General features: G+C 42.0%; 2 protein-coding genes across 6 annotated transcripts in view; one reads left to right on the top strand and one right to left on the bottom strand.

Annotated features, from left to right (window-relative positions):
* Nucleotides 1-211: 211 nt before the first annotated feature.
* Nucleotides 212-18,594, bottom strand: IDH3A (isocitrate dehydrogenase (NAD(+)) 3 catalytic subunit alpha). The gene is made up of 11 exons (XM_056572885.1): nt 18,501-18,594; nt 14,900-14,962; nt 13,269-13,352; nt 7,564-7,678; nt 7,032-7,219; nt 6,554-6,687; nt 6,229-6,331; nt 3,653-3,717; nt 2,346-2,430; nt 1,993-2,145; nt 212-1,255 (listed from the first exon to the last, which is right to left on the bottom strand). Exons 1-11 carry the CDS (start codon nt 18,531-18,533, stop codon nt 1,172-1,174), a joined length of 1,107 nt encoding a protein of 368 aa, XP_056428860.1. The 5' UTR covers nt 18,534-18,594; the 3' UTR covers nt 212-1,171.
* The window catches only part of CIB2 (calcium and integrin binding family member 2), a 49,645-nt gene continuing 44,877 nt past the window's right edge, over nt 18,507-23,274 (top strand). For 2 of the 5 annotated variants that reach the window (XM_056572891.1, XM_056572889.1), the window contains exon 1: nt 19,172-19,807. Coding sequence is in view for 1 of the 5 variants with exons in the window: in XM_056572887.1 (XP_056428862.1) it covers nt 18,526-18,672 (147 nt within the window). In the remaining 4 variants the exon portion in view is untranslated. Of the gene's footprint in view, nt 18,673-19,171; nt 19,808-23,274 lie in introns of those variants that run through there. The other 3 variants (XM_056572887.1, XM_056572888.1, XM_056572890.1) reach the window with 3 other exon arrangements.

The raw sequence follows: 23,274 nt of genomic DNA, 5'->3' as shown, positions 1-23,274 counted from the left end.
TTCCAACAGAGATGCATGGAGGGAGCATGTCAACCACCACTCTGTGCATGGGAAGAGCCAGGGGCACTGGGCAGGAGATAAGTTGTTAAGTACCGGAGTTCCCCTTTAATGCTATTACCTTTACATAGCCAGTTCTTTAAGTTACAGTGATTTGCACCTGTCGATTTTTATAAGATGGTCTGGCTAGAAATAACAGAATAAAATCCAGTCATTTTTGGTACACCTTGCACATTTAATGAAGTTGCATAAAAAAAAAAGTGCAATACGAACACAGCAGCGCAGAGATAACAGGTACACGGTAAGCTCTTCAAAACATCATAATAAATAGAGCAACAGATTAAGGCAAGACAAGACATTCATACACGTGGGTTCTGATTTGGACTGTGCTTTATCCCACAATTAAACAATGTGCTGCAGCACCCTCTAGTGGTTGACTGAACCACTACTTTTGAGTAGTGTATCTGATATGGCATGATACTTACAAAATAACGTCACTGTTTAGGGGTTTACCAATCAGAGCAATCCAGTTGCAGATAAGCAAAGTGATAAGGCCCCCTTTTTGAATGCCCGATTACTTTTGCAAGCCTGCATAAAGAAACTGTCTAGAATTTCATATAGTACTTAACAGGGATATAATGAAAAGGGGAAAATAAAATAGGGATGGTATGCATAATGTAATGTTATACAATATTAAGAGTGATCATTTGAGTCAATATGATCAATATCTGATATATATTGCAGAAAAAAAAATTTGAAGTGTTGCAGAAGCAATGAGTGTACAGTGAATTTTTGGTCTCCCTCCAAACATACTCATTTTATAGCAGCTGCTCATACTATTCAAGAAAAAAGCACAGCTTATCAGGTGAACACATTCACACCATCAACATTATTGTAGAGCACATTTGAAAAGGCGTCACATATAACCTCTCACACTTCTTGTTTGTAGATTTGACTGTAACACTCCACTGTCATTTGCTGCAGTTAATTTAAATTGGTGGGTTTGGTATTGTCTTCCCTTCTCCATCAGATCTTCACTGACCCACATCTTTGTATTTTCTATTGCTCACAGTCAATGAAGGGTTAAAGAGTTGATAAATGAAAGCAGGATCAGCAGAACAAGATGTGCGTGTGATGTCAGCTGGCCAAGCTTAATACAGGAACCAGCAGAGACTCATTCGCTGTCCCGTATTCTTTGACAGATTTCATTTGTAAAATCAGAGCACTTTGCATTTCCGCCCAAGTCTTTAGTTAATGTCTGCGAGAAATAAAAAAATAAAAAACGACAAGAAAAATTTAGCAATCAGAGTGAAAATATCTACATCTCGACCTAAATTGTGGGACAGTGGCACTGTCATATGGGTTTAACAGAAGAAGTGTACCCACTATTAAGCCCTCTAAACTTATTTTCTTCCTTACTAATGCTCAAGTATCCCCTTCCACAAAATAATGGCAGTATATAGAGGACAATAAAATTTAGGGATGCACCAAAATTTTGTCCGCCGAAAATTATCGACCAAAAATGCTCCTTTCAGCCTTTTCGGCTTAGGGGATTTCCTGCCGATAATGTCGGCGGGCGTGGCCTAAAATAGGGAAATGGTTTTCAACTTACACTCTCTCCGGTGTGAGTACACGAGACCGGAGGGTTGTAGCGCCGGTGTGAAGTGCCGATACTCACACTAGAGAGAGTGTAGGTTGAAAACCATGCCCTAAATTTTAGGAGTATTCAAAGCTGATTGCGGTCTAAAAATGCGGTCCACCCTGTATGTGTTCCGGTGTCACCTTCAAGTACATCAGTAACTAAAAAAATTCTGATAATACAATTTTACAAAAACTATATTGGAAAAAAGTGGGCGGGGCAATGCATTTTCGGTTTCGTTTTCGCCCAAGCACAGCCTAAATTTTCGGTTTTGGTCCCAAATTTCCCTTTCGGTGCATCCCTAATTAAGATGCCACAATTTCTTCAAATTCATAGCAGCCATCATCTACTCTTACCTTGCCATTTTTTATGGTTTCAAAGCAGGCATTCTCTATCTTCCGTGCATATTCATGTAGCCCCATGTGCCGCAGCATCAAAACAGCACTTAACAGAAGAGCAGTCGGATTTGCTAGGTCTTTACCCGCAATATCAGGGGCAGTACCATGGACCTAAAAATAAAAGAACTTATAAATCAGACCGGTGGTTTCCATTAGAAGTCAAGCGCATGCAACACACTTCTGCTTGATTAAGTAATGCATATTGAGGTTACAATTACTTTCACATATGTCAATTATATGAGAGGAATCGCTTTATACATTTACTCCAGTAGAATAAGAAAAAACTAAAGCATTTGGATTCATTTATTTACCGACTCAAATATTGCCACGCCATTAGCACCAATGTTTCCACTTGGTGTAACCCCGAGCCCACCGATTAGTCCAGCACACAGATCACTGCATAAGGTAAGGAGAGAAGAAGGAAACAAATAGTAGTACACTTGTACATGCCAATGTTTTTACTTGCTTACGCAATCAGTTTAATATGGACATCACAGATGCTAAGTTTGCAAGCCAAAAAATGTCTCCTTGAAATGGGTTTTCTGGGACTTTTTGATTGATTGATAACTCTCAGGATGGGCAATTTATATGTATTCAGTGGGGTCTGACACTCAGAACCTCCTCCTTAAGGCTGTTGAGAGCTACGGTACTGGCATACATTAAAAGAACTGGAAGCAGACGGCTCCATCCATTGTGTAGTGGCTGTGCTGGGCGGGATAATGCAGATATGATCTACTTCACATTAAAAGGAACTGACTTGCAGTAAACCAGCACAGCCACTATACAATGTATAGAGCTGCCTGCATCCTTCTCTAAAGACTATGGCAAATATAAGCCAATCAATCAAAAGGTCCAGAAAACCCCCTTTTATCATAAACCGAACATGTGTGACAAGTCAAGACTAATGGAGAGATTGTGCCTGTGTTAGTACAACATATAGTATTAGAGCTATATATCTAATAAGCCTTGTGACACATCTCAGTCACTTAAATAAAAGAACCAAAACTCATCCCTGTAAAACTAATGATACATCTGACCAACTAAAACTATCTAGAGTTGTATCTACAGACAAAGAGCGGACTGCGTAACACAGCACATCAGCAGATCCACGTCTGAACACGTGAACAATCAAGCTTTCTGCCAACTGGAATATAATGTACTGATCTGCTATAAAAAATAGCCATTCCTAGGGATAACGAGTCAGATAAACTTCAATGGCGTAAGGAAAAAACCTCATTCAAAAAATGCTGTTTTGGTGACTTTTAAGGGTTTTTATTTGCCAAAACTGCGAGCTAACATAACACAGGAGAAATTAATTTTTATATTACTTTTCACCTTTAAGATTGCACTTCTGATTTTCACTACAGAAATCGCATTTAGATATGGCTTATCACATTCCTTTACACTATTACATACTTTTTCTGGAGTATACCAATGTGTAATGATGCAAAGCAAGCTCTTTTAGTCTCTGTCAAGTGAATGGAGCCCTACAGATACTTAGCATGAACGCTGGGGTTTTCGCTAGTATACATGCTAAGCACACACAACTTATGTGACATCAGCATAAAGGCAACAAAATTTGTTCACATTTAGAAAACATTTTATATAACAAACTCACCTTAAGATGTCTCCATACAGGTTTGGCATTACAAGAACATCAAACTGTGTAGGATCTTGGACCATCTAAGGAGAAAAAAAAAAACAGATAATCAGACTTTTCATCAGAGCTGCAGCAGAATATTCAGCATCATCACTGATTAGTACTGGGCATTTAAATGGGTGCTCCACTGGCAATAACTGAAAAAGCTGGATTATCCCATCCAATTTAGCTAATTTCACAACCAACAAAAATCTAAAATAGCAAAAATTTTACAATCTTTATTAGAAAATTACTAAAAAAAATCCTATAACAATAATATCTATAAAATCAGTAAACATACAGAGTCAAGAGTCTCTAATGCAGAGGCTCTCCTGAGGGTCAATCCCCAAATTTCTCCTGACGTGTTTCCCCTTATATCCAATAAAACTAAGGTTCATCAGGGGTTTTCTTGTGTGTACCAAGAATAGAGTGGAGATGGTAATATACAATAAATTATTCCATTCTATATGGCAGACAAAGATAGAATACATTATGCAATACTGATCATGTTTCCAGAAGTGAGCTGTCATCAGGCAGACCCTTGAAGATTGATGAGTATCCTCAAGATATGAGCCTTATTCCTTTAGATAGAATAAAGGTACATCAAAATTCTCCAGCACAGGATAACATGAATATGGGGACATTATCCATCTTTATTTCATAATGGCCCCCACTAGTTGGATAATTATTCTCCACATGTATATTCACATAACGAGCTGCTAGATATTGATCCTAAAACTACTGGAAACTCTCTCATAAGCTACTATTATGCCACTTCAATCAATGTGCTAGGTAGCACAGAAAAATGATAGAGGAACCTATAGATACCACGGACAACAATATATCCAAGAGTTTGCTGTCAGTATCAAATGCGTCCTGCCGCTATAGCTGGAATCAACCAGTTGGAATCAGAGACTGGAGTGGTCATTTATAGTGACCTGTAAGCAGTGGAGATATGGCAATTGTGTAGCGGCAGGATGCATTTGATACTGACAGCAAACTCTTGGATATATTGTTGTCCGTGGTATCTATAGGTTCCTCTATATCCTTTTTCTGTGCTACCTAGCACATTGATTGAAGTGGCATGATAGTAGCTTATGAGAGAGTTTCCAGTAGTTTTAGGATTAATATCTAGCAGCTTGTTATGTGAATATACATGTGGAGAATAATTATCCAACCAGTGGGGGCCATTATGAAATAAAGATGGATAATGTCCCCATATTCATGTTATCCTGTGCTGGAGAATTTTGATGTACCTTTATTTTATCTAAAGGAATAAGGCTCATATCTTGAGGTTACTCATCATTCTTCAAGGGTCTGCCTGATGACAGCTCACTTCTGGAAACATGTACCTTAGATGAAAATGATTAGTATTGCATAATGTATTGTTCTATCTTCATCTGCCATACGTTATACTTTTGCTCATTGGGGGAGATTTATCATTGCTTTTAGAGCATTTTTTTAGTCTATGTTTAGGCGCAGTTCAGGCGTAAGCAGCATTTTTTGAGATTTGTATGCTCCTTTTGATATAGACCATTTCACTCTTTTTGCCTACCCGTAGAACTTTTTCTTTTTGACCATGCAGTGGTCACGTATTTATCATTTGCGACTTTTTTAGGCGCAAAGCTACACCACCTACCAGTAGGCGTGAGAATCACTTCTACCTTCTACAATTCAACCTTTAACCCCTTGTGGACAACAGCGTCCCACTCCCCTTCTATAACACATGCTCAGGAGCTGAGCGCAGATCATAGCTGGGTGGTCCTGGCAGCTATCTGCCACCAGGACCCATCTCTAATGTCAGGCATCACTGATCACGGTGATGCCCGGCTTTAACCCCTTAGACACCGCAATCAAATTTGATTGCAGTGTCTAAAATGTAAGTAAAACTGTCTAGGCAGCTCTTTGAAAGTAAGTAAAAACACCTAACCTGCCAAATTCAGGACCCGGGAAAGTGTCTACTTTCCTCCCTCACAAGTGTATATAAAAAGGGTATGTGGTAGAGCTTTTCCCACCACAGAAGAGCTGCGCAAAATTCATCATCCTGCTGTACCTTCTTGATAAATAAGATTCACGCTAGTCAAACCCACCACTCAAATAAACATGGGACATTCTTTAATAAATCTGGGCCATTGTGTCTGTCTGCCATAAAGAATGGAATCATTTATTGTATATTACCCTCTCCACTCTATTCTTGGTACACACAAGAAAACCCCTGATGAACCAGTTTTATTGGATATACGGGGAAACATGTCGGGAGAAATTTGGGGACTGACCCTCAGGAGAGCCAGTGCATTAGAGACTCTTGACTCTCTATGTTTACTGATTTTATAGATATTATTGTTATAGGATTTTTGAGTAATTTTCTAAAATTGTAAAATTTTTAGCTATTTTTGTTGGTACTCCACTGGCCAGCATTTGGAACATTCAGTTCCGAACGCTGTGCGTGTGCTACGGGTGTGGCGTGACCAACCCCAGCAACGCAAGCACAGCGTTCAGAACTAAATGTTCCAAACGCTGGCCAGTGGAGTACCCCTTTAAGCTTGAGCACTTACATTGAGGCACACTGTATCCAAGTACATTTCATTAAACTTGATGTCTTTATAGTTTTCAGCAACTTCTCTGCACTTCTTCAAGAAAAGCCCGTCAGACATTCTCCTGTAAACAATGACAGTGAACTTATCAAGCAGTGGAAAATCTAATTTATGTCAGGGATCTTAAGAGAATTTTTAATATGCATCCTAAATCAAGATCTTACAAGACAAGCAAAGCAGTTCACACAGTGCAGACACCTGACAGATTTATTATGCATCAAATGGAAGCCCTGATGCCAATATGAAGTTTTTATTTTTCAACCGATTTGTGTAAACAGAAACTCACATGATGTTGGCTTTGTGCACTGCTGTTACAGTACTTCTTTGGTTGTTCCGCGCATATTCAAAGGCAAACTCTGCAATTCTGTGGCTGGCTTGCTCTGTTATCAGTTTAATGCTTTGCACTACTCCATCCACAATCTAAAAGACACCAAATAGTATCAGGAAAAATGAAACTTACTAAAATAGTAGGAACTAAACAATACTGCGATTCAGGGTTGGAGAAGGACCTGTTAGATAAAGAATATTTTGCTTTACTAATTGTACATTTTTAGACAGATAATAGGAACATTCATGTCCCCCTGAAACAATAAGCCTTGGCAATTCCTACAGGCCACACACAAATAGGTCCCTAAAGAACACATATGCTTTATACTAATTCAGTAGCTTCATTGCATAAGTTATAAGTGTTAATGTCAGGCTGAAGATAAACTATACTCCCTATAGATGACAATTCCCCACAGACTTCATACAGTGTCACGCACCACATGCTCGATCCCACTGTATTCTCCTTCAGTGTTCTCTCGTATGGTAACCAAATCCACATCAGTGTAAGGAGTTCTGTAGCCATCAATGGAGACACATGGACGCACATTCGCGTAAAGATCAAATGTTTTCCTAAGTAACAAGTTCATGGATGGATGTCCAGCAGCAATTGGTGTCTTCAAAGGTCCTGATGGGCAACAGATAAGGTCAATAAATCAGAGAGTGAAATTAAATACATAAACGTGTCTTTGAAAATGATTATTTAAAGGGGTCCTTCCACAATTTGTAAATATGGCCACCTCCAGCCTGTTTGTGGCCAGCAGAAGAGGTCATTTGCAGAAAATATCCGAGTCAGCTGTGTAACGCAATTTCTGAAAAGCTCATTAACATTAATGAGAAGTGCGCAAATGGCATAGCCCTGGGAGCTACGCTATTAACCTAACGCTGTTTTTGGCATCCAATCATCCCTGGAGATGGCTGGGTGTCAGTATTTATTATTTGTGGGAAAACCCCTTTAAGAATTCAGCATACCTTTAAGCCCCATCTTATTTTTATCCATGGATTCTTTGGCTTCTGGAGGGATCATCCATTTGCCACCAGGTCCCTTAATAGCGGTAACATTCCTCTCTTCCCACTGGATAGGTGCCTGGAAATATAGTGTCTCAGTTAGGAGGAAATCAATTGCACCAAGCTTTAACTGTATATATTACTAATAATATCAATAGTATCACGCAGTTCAACAAACTATAAGTATAACTACTCATAATATCAATTATTCTGAAAGAAAAATATATAATTTTACATGCAAAAGCACATATTTAAAAAGGGGTTGCCCCGTGTAAAACCCAATATCTGGCCGAGGCAGGATAGCGCTGCAGCCAGTGATCGGCGGAGCAGTGCTGGGATGTCATGTGTACAGACCAATGAAGCAGACTGTCAGCTGAGACCGGCTGCAGACAGAGCATCCTGATATCGGAGGCTACAAGGGAGTGGAAGAACAAGAGTTAAAGTTTTTATTAGGCATTCTGGGGACATTACTGTAAAAATGTTTTACACTGGACAACCCCTTTAAAGCGTACCTGTCAGATCCCCCCCCACAAAAAAAAATAAAAAAAATAAATATAAATAAATAAATGTACCCAATCCTGACCACGTACATCTAATTTTTATGTAGTAAATGAATGCAAAACAAGCGGGGATTGCATGTACCCAATGACTTTATTCTTCAACTGTCATACAAAAACCGGCATAGAATGGATACAACAAGGATAGTCACCCAGTGATAAAGTAGCAAAAATTAATCCGGCACTTTTAGAAATCCACTTTTAGGATTTCACCAGCCTCTGAGGTTTTCTGTTCCTGGCCGTGATTCATTGCATCCCCTGCAGGCTGAAGGTCGAGCTGCTCAGAAGATCCGAGCACCTGATCTACGGTCGGCACTCGGACCTGCTGAGTATCTTGACTTTCAGGAGATGCAATGAATCACGGCCAGGAACAGGAGACCTCGGAGAGGCTGGTGAAATCCTAAAAGTGACGGATTTTTTCTACTTTATCACTGGGTGACTATCCTTGTTGTATCCATTCTATGCCTGTTTTTGTATGTCAGTTGAAAATTTATGGATAAAGTCATTGGATTTACACAATCGCCGCTTGTTTTGCATTTATTTACCACATATTGTGCTGGATTTATTCTTGGGAGTAAAGAGCCCCTGGCCTGAATGCTTGGGAGTAAAGAGCCCCTGGCCTGAATGCTTGGGAGTAAAGAGCCCCTGGCCTGAATGCTTGGGAGTAAGGAGCCCCTGGCCTGAATGCTTGGGAGTAAGGAGCCCCTGGCCTGAATGCTTGGGAGTAAGGAGCCCCTGGCCTGAATGCATGGGAGTAAAGAGCCCCTGGCCTGAATGCATGGGAGTAAAGAGCCCCTGGCCTGAATGCATGGGAGTAAGGAGCCCCTGGCCTGAATGCATGGGAGCCGCCTGGTTGTTAATCAGTTGTCAGCTGACAATTAGCCAGAGACCTCTCATTTTTATGCCTCTATCATCTATACTTATTATAAAAAGCTCTCTTTTCATTAGCTCCCAGTGTTAGAAATCCTCTCAGGTGAAGGGGGCGTGTCCCTCCCTTGTGGTGGTGGGAGGTGATTGGTGTGTCTGCTCATGCATCCTTGTCCATCAGTCATCTCTTGTCCATGACTCATGGACAAGCCTGATACTGCTGCTGCAGGACTGCTAGTGCTGCAGTGTCCCAGTAGGTATGGGAGCCCCTAGTGGTGGGATTTTCAGAAGAAATTTTATAAACATTTTACACCGTCATATTACAAAAGGTCTTGACTTGCTGCTTTGAGCACACAAGCACTAGCCGAGGCTAATAGCGCAGAGCTTGCCCTAACATTCTCAAACACTTTTTTTTTACTGAAATGGAACAGTGAAACACTGAAAAACATTTAAGCAGGCGATTTAATTTATTTGCAATTGTGGTTTCACCCAAATTGTGACTCCAGTAAATTGAAACATTAACCCCTTCCCGCAAATGGACGTTTATGAACATTCATTTTTCCTGTGACTTAACGCAAATGGACGTTCATAAACGTCCAAAACATTTTCTATCACCATTTCCGGGGGCAGGACTTGCATTTGAGGGGGCCGCGGCCGTCACGTCACGAGCCTCCGGCGCTGCACCAAATGCTCTAAACGAATGCTGGGTGCAGCAGGGAGATTGCAGGGGATGATCAGTGTATATACCTATGCAAATATATTTTTCTTCTATATTTTTTAATAAAAATAAAAGATGGCTTACATTACTCTTACATGAGAATACTGAAATGCAAGCACGTTAAAGAAGTCAGATAAGTTTAGATAAGTGGAATCCATGTCCATACACACATTTAGTAACAGAATATTTATGGTTTCAGTATGAACATGCATGCTTATACATAAACACACTCTGGAGTTTACAGACAACACTACATATTTAAAATGACACATAGATCAGTTATACTAGGACATATGGTTGTCAGGGAGATCCATGCCCAAGACATCCCTCTGTGAACACCAAAAGGAGATTTAGCAAGCTCCGTAGTAGATTTTTTATTTTTTTTGCCTTTTTGATTTTTGCTTATTCCAAAGCACATTTCTGAAATCTGCTCACGCAGTATTTATTAATTTTATTTTATTTTTTTACTTTGCAGAGGTCATGTATTTATCAAATGCGATAGTCGCTACTTATGAAGAAAAAAGTTGCATCTCCATTTAAAAGTCGCATATGTATTCCAGGTCCAACCTGGCTTACAGAAAGTGCATACGTCTGCAGAAAAGGACATTAACACCCACTTTAACAACTGCTCTTGCTCTGTATCATGAAACAAAGCTACTACATTAAAGGGGTATTCCAGGCCAAAGCTTTTTTTTATATATCAACTGGCTCCGGAAAGTTAAACAGATTTGTAAATTACTTCTATTAAAAAATCTTAATCCTTCCAATAGTTATTAGCTTCTGAAGTTGAGTTGTTGTTTTCTGTCTAACTGCTCTCTGATGACTCACGTCCCGGGAGCTGTGCAGTTCCTATGGGGATATTCTCCCATCATGCACAGCTCCCGGGACGTGACATCATCATTGAGCAGTTTGACAGAAAACTTCAGAAGCTAATAACTATTGGAAGCATTAAGATTTTTAATAGAAGTAATTTACAAATCTGTTTAACTTTCCAGAGCCAGTTTATATATAATTTTAAAATTAATGTTGGGTTAAAATAGAATAAGGCACAAAATAATTGTGTAAGAATTTTTACAGACTACGTAAATAACCCATATGTGGCATAAAATCTTTCCTTAAAAAAAAAAAAAAAAAACATCCATAGTAATACAGCTTCATGTACATTTTGGGGTGGGTAATGTACCGAGCCGTTTTTTTGTGGCTTCACTATTGTTTATGTGCCTGTTGGTGCTGCGCTGTCCTCCTTCCTGATGTAAACTCCAGCCTCAGCGCAGCGACACAAGACTCCGCCCACCAACATCACAAAATGCGGGCTCAAAATCAAACAAAAAAGCCTCCAGAGTACGGATACTCATGGTGCGGCATAGTATGTTTTTAATATATTTTTGAGGAGGGTGGATGGGTTGTTGTGGGATAGTTGGAGTGCAGCTATTTAGTGCCAGGCAGGCCTGTCAGGGTGTCACCCGATGCGGTACGCCCCCCCCCCCCCCCCCCATCACTCTCTAGCAACGCTACTGGTAATAAAGGGTAGATAAAGACCTTTGGCTATAAACATAAGGCAAAACTTTTCTGCTTTAAAAAATGCTTTTGTAAGTGGGTTTCCCGGGTTTTGCTTACGTGTGATTTATTTATCAAGGACTATTTGATGAATAGGTCGCATGTAAGCAAAAGTAAGTTAAAAAAAAAAAATTGTCATAAAAGCCATACGTTTGAAAAGAATGATAAATCTCCTTCATAATGCTTTAGCTCTAAAAGACTTTATACAGCCAAATGCTACATCATGGTCACTTATTCATTATTCATTCAGTCGCACAGGCAGCATAAGCTACGGGGGTTAAATCAGCTGATCACCAAAGCAGCTTTAGTCTGAGTTCTCTGGTAGAGACAATCCCTTATGAGTGTTTGCAGACTGGAACAACCTCACTATCCCACTTCTCAATGTCAAGTGTTCCAGGAAGCAGAGACGCGAGTACAAAGGAATGCTACGCATAAAACCCAAACAAGAAAATAGATCCCCACATAAAAGCTCAACCAATTCTCTCCTCTTCTGTCCCATACCACAATTTCAAAAAGGTGTATTGTCCTGAACCCACACCATCTGCTTATTATTTAGGCTCCCTGCCTCTTGTTGATCCCCTTTGTATGGTGTTGAGCTTTCATTTTAGGCTAGCATGTTTGTCTCTAGTTTTCATTACAGAATGCTTAAAAGGGGAACAGCGGTGGAAACAAGTAGAAAGCAAATGTTTTCAAATCACCTGTTGCCAGAAAGTTAAACAGATTTTTAAATTACTTCTATTTCAAAATCTGAAGCCTTCCAATACTTATCAGCTGCTGTATACTACAGATATACTTCAGAGAAATTTGTGAAGTTCTTTCCAGTCTGACCACAGTGCTCTCTGCTGACACCTCTGTCCATGTCAGGAACTGTCCAGATCAGAAGCAAATCCCCATAGAAAACCTTTCCTGCTCTGGACAGTTCCTGACACAGACAGAGGTGTCAGCAGAGAGCACTGTGGTCAGACTGGAAAGAACTTCACAAATTTCTCTGAAGTATATCTGTAGTATACAGCAGCTGATAAGTACTAGATGGATTAAGATTTCTTAATAGCAGGAAATTCACAAATCTGTTTAACTTCATGGCACCAGTTGATTAAAAAAAATAAAATAAATAAATAAAGTTTTCACTGGAGTTCCCATTTAATGTAGCTGTATGCAAAAGCATAGTCAGGTAAACTACTGTGTATACAAAAAAAAAAAAGGAAAACTGTCAGCTTTCTCCCTTCGCACTAACCAGCGGTACTGGCTGGTAGTGCGGGGGAAGCTGATCAGTTTGATGCTTACCGTGCCCGGATCCACCGCGCCATTCAGCCGTAATCTTCTATTTTCGGTATATGCTAATGGGGTGCACAGTGACATCAGTGCCGCTGGCCGCAGCGAATCCCAGCTCATCAATATTCCTCCCCTCTCTCTTCATTACAGAGTGGGCCGAAGAGGGAGAGGCGGAGGGAGGAGAGGAATATCAATGAGCTGGGCAGCGCTGTATGCATGCAGTGGGCTCCTGACTCGAGCCTATACTCTGTGACCTTCGGATGATTTTAGCAGCTGAGAGCCGCCGCTATTCGCCAACATACTGTAATTGGCGCGGCCCAACTATTAACACTTTAAATGCTGCTGTCAAAGTTGACAATGGCATTTAAATGCAGGTTATAAATATAGATGGTGGTAAACCGGATCGGATCTCCTAGTCTCTGCGAAACCCCGAAATGCGTTGGTAGTTTGCTATTTTACAGTTCCTCCCTTTTGTATTTTTAAGAGTTGAAATAAAGCTGCAAGTTTTACAAGATTGCCTTGCTTGGAGTGCTGGGATATTTCCCCTCAGCTGAGGATTTCCTTGATTTTAAAAATTCGATTTCCCAGTTTATCACTTTCTTTATCAAGTGATCTAGGTAAGCAAAAATGCGCACATACACAACTATTTTATTTGCTTGCAGGCATATGAAAAATGTATAGTTACTCATCACACTCACTTTGGCTGCCTCAAAAATCTTCATTACTGCTGAGGAAATCTCCGGTCCTATCCCATCGCCTGGTATGAGTGTGACAGTCTGCACCTGTGGAAAAGATTCACATTGTCAAGTTCTTTCATCGGCCTAAAATGCATCTGGATTACATTGCTATGTTATAAATTAAATGTCAAGACTACTACACTGGACAACAAATTCTGCTGTAAACGCTGGGGTCACACACAGGTATACAAGAAACGGGGAATACATGTGTTAATGAAACATGTGGGAGCCAGACACACATTAGCAGCCATTGCTTACTGGCCTATTGTGCTGCTGCTCAGCAGGAGAGGTAGAAGCTTATGAGGTTCTCAGAACATCCGGGGAGATTTATCAAAACTTGTGCAGAGGGAAAGTGGAGCAGCTGCCCATAGCAACCAGATTGCTTCTTTTATTTTTAATGAGGCCTCTGAAAAAATAGAACAAAAAAAAGAAGCCATCTGATTGGTTGCTATGGGCAACTGCTCAACTTTTCCCCTGCACAGGTTTTGATAACTCTCCCCCTTCATCTTTTGTGCTTATCTTTATTGTGCACTAAGAGAATTCATGCATAATAAATACTTATGAGACTGAACTAAAAGTATGTAGAGCAGTGTTTCCCAACAAGGGTGCCTCCAGCTGTTGAAAAACTACAACTTTCAGCATGCATGGACAGCCAAAGGCAGACACAAAGCGCTTTCATTTGTTACACCAGGAATTGTCCATAAATAAACCACACAAGGCAATAACCGAAAAATGTTTTAACCCCTTAAAGACTCAGCCCATTTTTTTCCTTTTTCCTCCTCGACTTCAAAAAATCATAACTCTTATATTTTCATCCACAGACTAGTATGAGGGCTTGTTTTTTTTGCGGGACCAGTTGTCCATTGTAATGGCATCACTCACTTTACCATAAAATGTATGGCACAACCCAAAAAATACTATTTGTGTGGGCAAATTAAAAAGAAAACCGAAATTTTGGGAGGTTTTGTCTTCACGCCCTACAATTTACGGTAAAAAATGATGTGTTCTTTATTCTTTGGGTCAATACGATTAAAATGATACCCTTGATAACATACTTTTCTATTACTGTTGCGCTTAAAAAAAAAAAAAATAAATAAATAAATAAAAAAATCGCAAACTTTTAAACCAAATTAGTATGTTTAAAATCCCCCTATTTTGAAGACCTATAACTTTTTCATTTTTCCGTATAAGCGGCGGTATGAGGGCTCATTTTTTGCGCCGTGATCTGTACTTTTTATTGATACCATATTTGCATATAAAAAACTAAATTTTTATTTTAATAGTTCAGATATTTACGCACGCGGCGATACCAAATATGTATATACAATATTTTTTTTATAATTAACTATTTTATTGGGGGAGGGGGGTTTTCACTTAATTTTTTTACTTTTATTTTCACTCGATTGCTAATACTGTTCAGTGCTATGTATAGGACATAGAACTGATCAGTGTTATCGGTCTTCTTCTGCTCTGTAAAAGTACGTCCTGGTGGGTTAAGTACCAGCTCACCAGGACGTACATTTACCTCCTGCGTCGTTAAGGGGTTAAAAAGGATGACCGGTATGAAAGGCAAGTGTCAGATGTATACTTACATGGCTAGAAAATGCTCTGACTCCATTCTGAGGAGTATTGATGGCTCCTGCCAAGCGACTGATCTGTAAAAAGAAAGAACAATGTAAACTGAAGCACAGTACACCTGAATTTGCTCTTGCATGTTATTGCGGTGGTCATGGTTAGAACATTAATCTCCTTTAAAACTTATTACGAAACTTATAACAATTATTGTAAATGTCCTCAAATCAACATCTGAAGGAATTCTATGAATTCAGAAAAATGGCTGCTAATTGCTTTGTTTACACATACAGTGCCTTGCAAGTATTCACACCCTTGGACTCTTTGCCCATTTTGCTATTGTTAAAAAGTGGAATAGAAATATTTTTATATTGGATCAACACAACATGCATAGTGTTATATATTGAAAACAACAAAGTTGATCTGTTGGATGAATAAGTCTCATCACATGTATCATACTGAAATCTGCTGCAGATTTTCTGTGAGCGCATCCACATGTAAAACAGTCAGCAATTCCACAACCTGTGAATCCACCTGAACTGTGCACAATCCCAAAAGGAATTGCCCTGGCTTCAACATCACACCTATAAGATCCCCAAACAGTGAACGGAGGGAATCATATAGGACATGGAGTATTCTTCTAGGAAACATACACCTCTTTGCTTACTGCGCACACAGCCTGGTACAGAATATGGGGGAGATATCGCGGGGTGCCGTTGTACATCAGATACATCAAATTGCTTTTCCATATTTAGAAAGACCTCAGAAAAATGAAGGTAGCAACATATGGGCAACTGCACCATGCTTCCTCTATACCAGTAAAACTCTCTCTCTCTCATTTATTTATATATATATATATATATATATATATATATATATATATATACACACACACATACATACACACACACACACACAGACATATATACAGTGGTCCCTCAAGTTACAACATTAATTTGTTCCAGGACAACCATTGTATGTTGAGACCAGAACTCTATGGAAAACTGGTAATTGGTTCGGAAGCCACCAAAATGTCATCTAAAAATAGGAAAAAGTGAGGATTAAAGATACATAAGTAGATAAGTAATATAGATAAATCAAATCCTTCCATATAAAAGTAAGAAAGATCTGCTGGGAGCTGTAAATCACTGTCTATGCCAGTGTTTCCCAAGAAGGGAGCCTCCAGCTGTTGCAAAACTACAACTCCCAGCATGCCCGGACATGCTGGGAGTTGTAGTTTTGCAACAGCTGGGGGCACCCTTCTTGGGAAACACTGGTCTATGTAGAGGACAGGAGCTTCTTCGGGGTCCTGTACAGTACATGCAATGTCCTAAAAAAGTAACATGGAGTCGCCCTTACCTGGTGTCCAAAGGGGCAGGTAACCCTGGTACAGGTAAAGTGTGCAGAAGAACATGTAATACCTCCCTGTACTGTAGGGGGCGCTACCAGACATGTCAGTGCATACGCTTCAGTAATACAGGTGTTTTACCAGTAAATTGCCCATTCTGATTGGTCAGTTCTTCTGGCTATTGACACATTTCACAGATCTGGACTGTCTGTACATTGTATGTGGAGTCTGGTTTCAACTTACAATGGTCCAAAAAAAGACCATTGTATGTTAAAACTATTGTATGTTGAGGCCATTGTAGGTTGAGGGATCAGTATGTATATAATATATATACATACACACACACACACACACACACACACACACTAGCACATTGCATACACAGATTGTTGGAGTGCACACATGCCCAGATTGGAATAGGGCACATATAAAACATAGCACATACAAATTGGCACAAAGCACGCATATAGCCTGGCACAGCACACATAAGGCCTGGCATCAGGCACATATACAGAGTGTCACATACACGGCCTGGCACAGGGCACACATAAGGCCTGGCATCAGGCACATATACAGAGTGTCACATACACGGCCTGGCACAGGGCACACATAAGGCCTGGCATCAGGCACATATACAGAGTGTCACATACACGGCCTGGCACAGGGCACACATAAGGCCTGGCATCAGGCACATATACAGAGTGTCACATACACGGGCTGGCACACATAAGGCCTGGCATCAGGCACATATAGAGAGTGTCACATATACAGAGTGTCACATACACGGCCTGGCACACATAAGGCCTGGCATCAGGCACCTATACAGAGTGTCACATACACGGCCTGGCACAGGGCACACATAAGGCCTGGCATCAGGCACATATACAGAGTGTCACATACACGGCCTGGCACAGGGCACACATAAGGCCTGGCATCAGGCACATATACAGAGTGTCACATACACGGCCTGGCACACATAAGGCCTGGCATCAGGCACCTATACAGAGTGTCACATACACGGCCTGGCACAGGGCACACATAAGGCCTGGCATCAGGCACATATACAGAGTGTCACATACACGGCCTGGCACAGGGCACACATAAGGCCTGGCATCAGGCACATATACAGAGTGTCACATACACGGCCTGGCACACATAAGGCCTGGCATCAGGCACATAGAGAGTGTCACATATACAGAGTGTCACATACACGGCCTGGCACACATAAGGCCTGGCATCAGGCACCTATACAGAGTGTCACATACACGGCCTGGCACAGGGCACACATAAGGCCTGGCATCAGGCACATATACAGAGTGTCACATACACGGCCTGGCACAGGGCACACATAAGGCCTGGCATCAGGCACATATACAGAGTGTCACATACACGGCCTGGCACAGGGCACACATAAGGCCTGGCATCAGGCACATATACAGAGTGTCACATACACGGCCTGGCACAGGGCACACATAAGGCCTGGCATCAGGCACATATACAGAGTGTCACATACACGGCCTGGCACAGGGCACACATAAGGCCTGGCATCAGGCACATATACAGAGTGTCACATACACGGCCTGGCACACATAAGGCCTGGCATCAGGCACATATAGAGAGTGTCACATATACAGAGTGTCACATACACGGCCTGGCACACATAAGGCCTGGCATCAGGCACCTATACAGAGTGTCACATACACGGCCTGGCACAGGGCACACATAAGGCCTGGCATCAGGCACATATACAGAGTGTCACATACACGGCCTGGCACACATAAGGCCTGGCATCAGGCACCTATACAGAGTGTCACATACACGGCCTGGCACACATAAGGCCTGGCATCAGGCACCTATACAGAGTGTCACATACACGGCCTGGCACAGGGCAAACATAAGGCCTGGCATCAGGCACCTATACAGAGTGTCACATACACGGCCTGGCACACATAAGGCCTGGCATCAGGCACATATACAGAGTGTCACATACACGGCCTGGCACAGGGCACACATAAGGCCTGGCATCAGGCACATACACAGCCTGGCACGTTTGATGTTAGAGGTGCAGTACGCACATTGCAGCCCCTCAGAGCCGATCACATGGCTAACCCCAATAACCTTGCGCTCAGCTCTCACACTACTATGCGCATTCTTCCGCCCGCCCTTATCCTCACCACACTAAGTCCCTTCACTAAACCCAGTCCGGGTAAACCACCCTCTGTGCCAATCGATCGTCTCCATTACCGCTATGTCTTATCTACACCATTACATACCAGTGACCTCCAGGTGCTGCCAGCCATGTTCATGCGGTACCGTGAGGGGAAGAGCAACAGAGTGACGTCACTAAGAAGCGCCCATACACCTTACCGGAAGCGTCTTCAGCTCGCCAGAAGTAGACGTTGCTTGGTTACTAGAGGGGAGAATGTGATATCCTCCTACCGAAATGTACAGTGGTGCCAGTATATGTCAGTGATGGAGGCCGATAGGAAGGCGGCAATGTGATAGTGTACACATGTAGCACCTCAGAGAAGGGTGGCATATCCTAACAATATTGCCCACTTCCTAAAGCTTATTTTGGGGGCCTTGAATTGTCAGGACATGCTGGGAGTTGTAGTTTTGCAATTCAAGAATTAAGGTGCACTGCTGTGGTAGATGTATACAATGACATTGGCTAACCCTCAACACTGATGTTAAAATTGAGACATTAGCCAGTATATCCTTGTATGAAGGTCATACCTGAGCCCGCACACCAACACCAAGGTTTCTCCCACTGGCCCCTGTTTTGCTTATCACGCACAGGTAGGTTAGTGTTAGGCCCGTGCCACTTGAGAAACCTTGGCGTTGGTGTGCAGGCTCAGGTATGTCCTTCATATAAGGATATACTGGCTAATGTCTCAATTTTAACATCAGTGTTGAGGGATAGCCAATGTATTGTTTACATCTACCACAGCAGTGCATCTAAATTATTGTATTATTCTAATTGTTACACATCCACACCGTTTATCTGGTGTAGGATTCTATTGTGGCACTTGTAATCTGTTGCAGGCATCCTCCATTGTATGCATTTTTATGCTGGGGATCGCCCCTAGCAACGGACTACAAGGGCAGGATCTGCTCCCCCAGTATATATGCACAACTGCATTTGGGGTTGAGCACCTCCTGCCATTTGAGACCATGTCTTTGTAGTTGTTTTGCAACAGCTAGACAATCACAGGTATCACTGCAAAAGAGTAATGATACAACTCGGAATAAATGTGTGCCATCCTTTTATCTGCACTGTAAATGCAGAAAGTCCAATATAAAATGCTGAGGCGAGGTATTTTAATATAACTACAACTCCCAGAATACAAATACCTTAATCAGTATTTTCTTACCAGTTTGCCTCCAGCTGTGGCAAAAATACAACTCCCAGCATGCCTTCCTGGTAGTTGTACTTTTGCAACAGCTGGAGGCACACTGGTTGGGAAACACTGCTTTAAACACTGGCTGTTGCAAATCTACAACTCCCAGCATGACTGATAAGTAGCTCCAGCCTAACTCTGCATCCTATAAGGTGTAAGTCATGACCGTCTTAGCTCAGGTAAGACAATAACAAAATCTAAGGAAATCCACAGGATTTTATTTTTTTTCTCCCACCTCTCCTCTTGCTCCGCAGAGGCCAGAGAGGAATACACACAGTCCCAATAATATAAACATTGACCCCTTTCCAAAATTAGAAATGGGCGATATAGGGATTAATGATTATCTTTGGTTCCAGAAAATCGCTGGCACACCTCCTTGGCACATGCATTCTGTTGCAATGGGAGTATGATGACCTTAATGATTAGGAAGATCTCAAAGTCCTAATACAGTACTGCTGACCTGTGTCATGACATGGGAACCTCAGAGCATACAGTTTATGTCCACATCACACTTGGCAAATGTAGTTAAGGTATACAGTACTTAAAAAGGATGCTAAAGAATGGATGCAGATGTACTGGGCACATGTCATTTTTATCCATAGTACATGTTCATCTAGTTTTTGCATTTTTTTTCTCCTCTTTTGTATTCACAGCCAAAAGTATAAGATCTTTCATTATATTTCCTGCTCCTTTTGAATCCATTCCTGGCTTTTGCTTTAAAAACAGGATGTGTGATTCCAGCCTTGGTTGCTTAGTGTTAGAAGATAATCACAGAGAGACAGAAAACTGGATTATGTGTGTATGGCTTCCATGACATCATCACACACACAAGTCTGATTTGCCCATAACAACCAATCCCACTAAAGGAGTAGTATCATTGTAGAAGACTTATCCCCTATCGAAGAATATGGTATAAGTTTTAGAAAACGGGGGTCCAAGCATCGGGCCCCCCGCAATCTCCTGTTTGGAGGCCCCACTCTCTTTCACGGCGCGTCATGACTCCCGCCCGAAGCGTGGACCACCATGCTCCCTCCATATAGCTCTATGAGAGAGCCGTTTGACAATCTTCGGCTCTACCATAGAGCTATATAGAGGGGGCATGGCGGCCTCCGCTTTGGGCGGGGGTCGTGATGCGCCACTGTGAAGAAGAGTTGGGGCTCCAAACAGGGGATTGCGGGAGACCCCGGCACTCGGACCACTCGCGATCTAAAACTTATCCCCTATCCTTTGGTTAGGGAGTACGTTTTTTTCCATGATAATTCTTTAAGCTTTCATTCCTTAAAGGGTTACTGCAGAATTTAACAGCCTATCTACAGAGCCTCTGGGACCCGCCCGATCTCCACAATGGGGCCACAATGGCATGCTCTCCATTTTTTCTCTATGGTAGCACTGTATATACATGAGTGCTGTATCAATGATAACTCTATTAGGGAATGTAGACATCATAAAGGTGTCTCTTGCACTGGATTGAAGTCCTGCATTGGGATTGGGATTCAGCGTGACCCAATAAAAAAACATGTGGGCATGTGTGGGAATGAGGCTGCAACAGGTGGAAGTGGGTGGTCCCGCATACTCCAGTACCGCAGGCCCAGCCTATATGACAGGCTGCAAACTGGTTGCTGCTGACTGATTTAAATGGGCACTGTCAGATACAAAAACTTTTGATATGTTGTAAAGTATGTAAAACCAATAGGTTTTGTAATTGCTTTCATTAGAACATTTTCAGTATTTCATACTGAAAAAGACAGTCAAACAACTGCCCCCCCCCCCCCCTGTCTGCTTGGACACACATACTAGTCCTGCTGTGTCCATGCCTCATCACCTATGTCATGGACACACTTCCTTGATTGACAGCTGTGAGTGCAGGGGTCACAGCTGGAGGAAAAATCCTCCCACTGTCAGCTTGTGTCCCGCTACTGTCAGTGAGGACAAGCTGGAAGTTGTAGTTATGCTAATGCTAGGCATAGGCGTGCGCACGGGGTGTGCCTGGGCACACCCTAATCAAGCCCAGGCTCCGTCAATCAAGCCCAGGCTCCGTCAAATTCGGGATATCCAGGGAGCATAGGAATCGGGAGGACACATCCCCCCAGAAAATCATGCAGGGGGACAGATCATGGGGTAATCCTCCCCAGTTCTGCCCGCAGACTTTGCTGTATTATATGCTCTCTGGGTCTATTTAACCCAGGGAGGCATTTATAGCTGTTCACTCTCTGCCGGAGCTTCTGAACTGTGTGCGCACACAGTTCAGAGAAGGCCGTGACCCCTTCCCAGACGCAGGCGCTGATGACGTCAATCATCAGCGCCTGCACTGTGGAGAAGAGAGAACGCGGCCCGGCTCTTCAGGAGATCGCTGCGTGGGACTAGGTGAGTTTTTTTTTGTTATTTTCTTTGGTACTTTGGGATGGGGAATCGTGTGGGGTGGTGACCCGGTGGGGTGGGGTGGGGTGGACTTTTAGTCACAATACACAGTGTTACTTCACACTTACTCTACTGCAGTTTTTCCCAACCAGGGTGCCTCCAGATGTTGCAAAACTACAACTCCCAGCATGCCTGGACAGCCTTTGGCTGTCCAGGCATGCTGGGAGTTGTAGTTTTGCAACACCTGGAGGCACCCTGGTTGGGAAACACTGCTCTACTGGACCCTTTTCACATAGACACGCTATTATGCAGTTACTTCTATGAATTTTTATTACTGCTCTTTATTTTGCAGTCCAATTATATTTGAGTTAATGTCCTTTGTATGTTTAGTTCACAAATAAAGCAACTGATGGAGTGCACTTCATACAATCATAGATGCAGAGCCTCTAGTGCAGTGGTCTCCAACCTGCGGACCTCCAGATGTTGCAAAACTACAACTCCTAGCATGCCCGGACAGCCACTGCTCTAGTGTTATTCAAAGTGCATATATAATTAGGTGTTACTGGTTTTTTTTGTGTAAACTGCGCATTCATAAACATAAGATGCATAACTTTGCCTTGATGTCAGGACCCTTCTTGTATAATTGCACAAAGTTCTGTGTATTACATGGGGTCCCTATATTAGCACCAGGTTATGTATTCACTGTTCACTTTATTGCAGATGTCCCAACACTGCGCTATTGCACTAGTGCCCGTCACTCCATTTCCTAATCCACACAGCTTCCTTTGTTATGCATTGGCTGCAGATTGTATAACACTATGCCATTGCACTTCGCTGTTTCCTAGTGGTAGCTGGTTTCAAGTATTTGGGCTCCGTTCACATTGCCATAGGCGATCCTACATGCTTTAATTAATCAGGGATCACGTTGTAGCGTGTATTCTTCTAATATCGCTTCCCGGGCCACCAGTGACGGGCACTAATGCAATAGCGCAGTGTTGGGACGTGAACAGTGAATACATTACCTGGTGCTAATATAGGGACCCGATGTAATACACAGGACTTTGTGCAACTATACAAGGGTCCTGACATCAAGGCAAAGTTATGCATCTTATGTTTATGAATGCGCAGTTTACACAAAATGTGAAACAGTAACACCTAATTATATGTGCACTATGAATAACACTAGAGGCTATGCATCTATGATTGTATGAAGTGACTCTATCAGTTGCTCTATTTGTAAACTAAACATACAAAGTGTGAAGTGACACTGTGTATTGTGATCTGACTT

This window comes from Hyla sarda, chromosome 4 (genome assembly GCF_029499605.1).
Source record: "Hyla sarda isolate aHylSar1 chromosome 4, aHylSar1.hap1, whole genome shotgun sequence".
NCBI classification, from domain to species: Eukaryota; Metazoa; Chordata; class Amphibia; order Anura; family Hylidae; genus Hyla; species Hyla sarda.
This window is presented reverse-complemented; position numbering and strand designations above follow the sequence as displayed.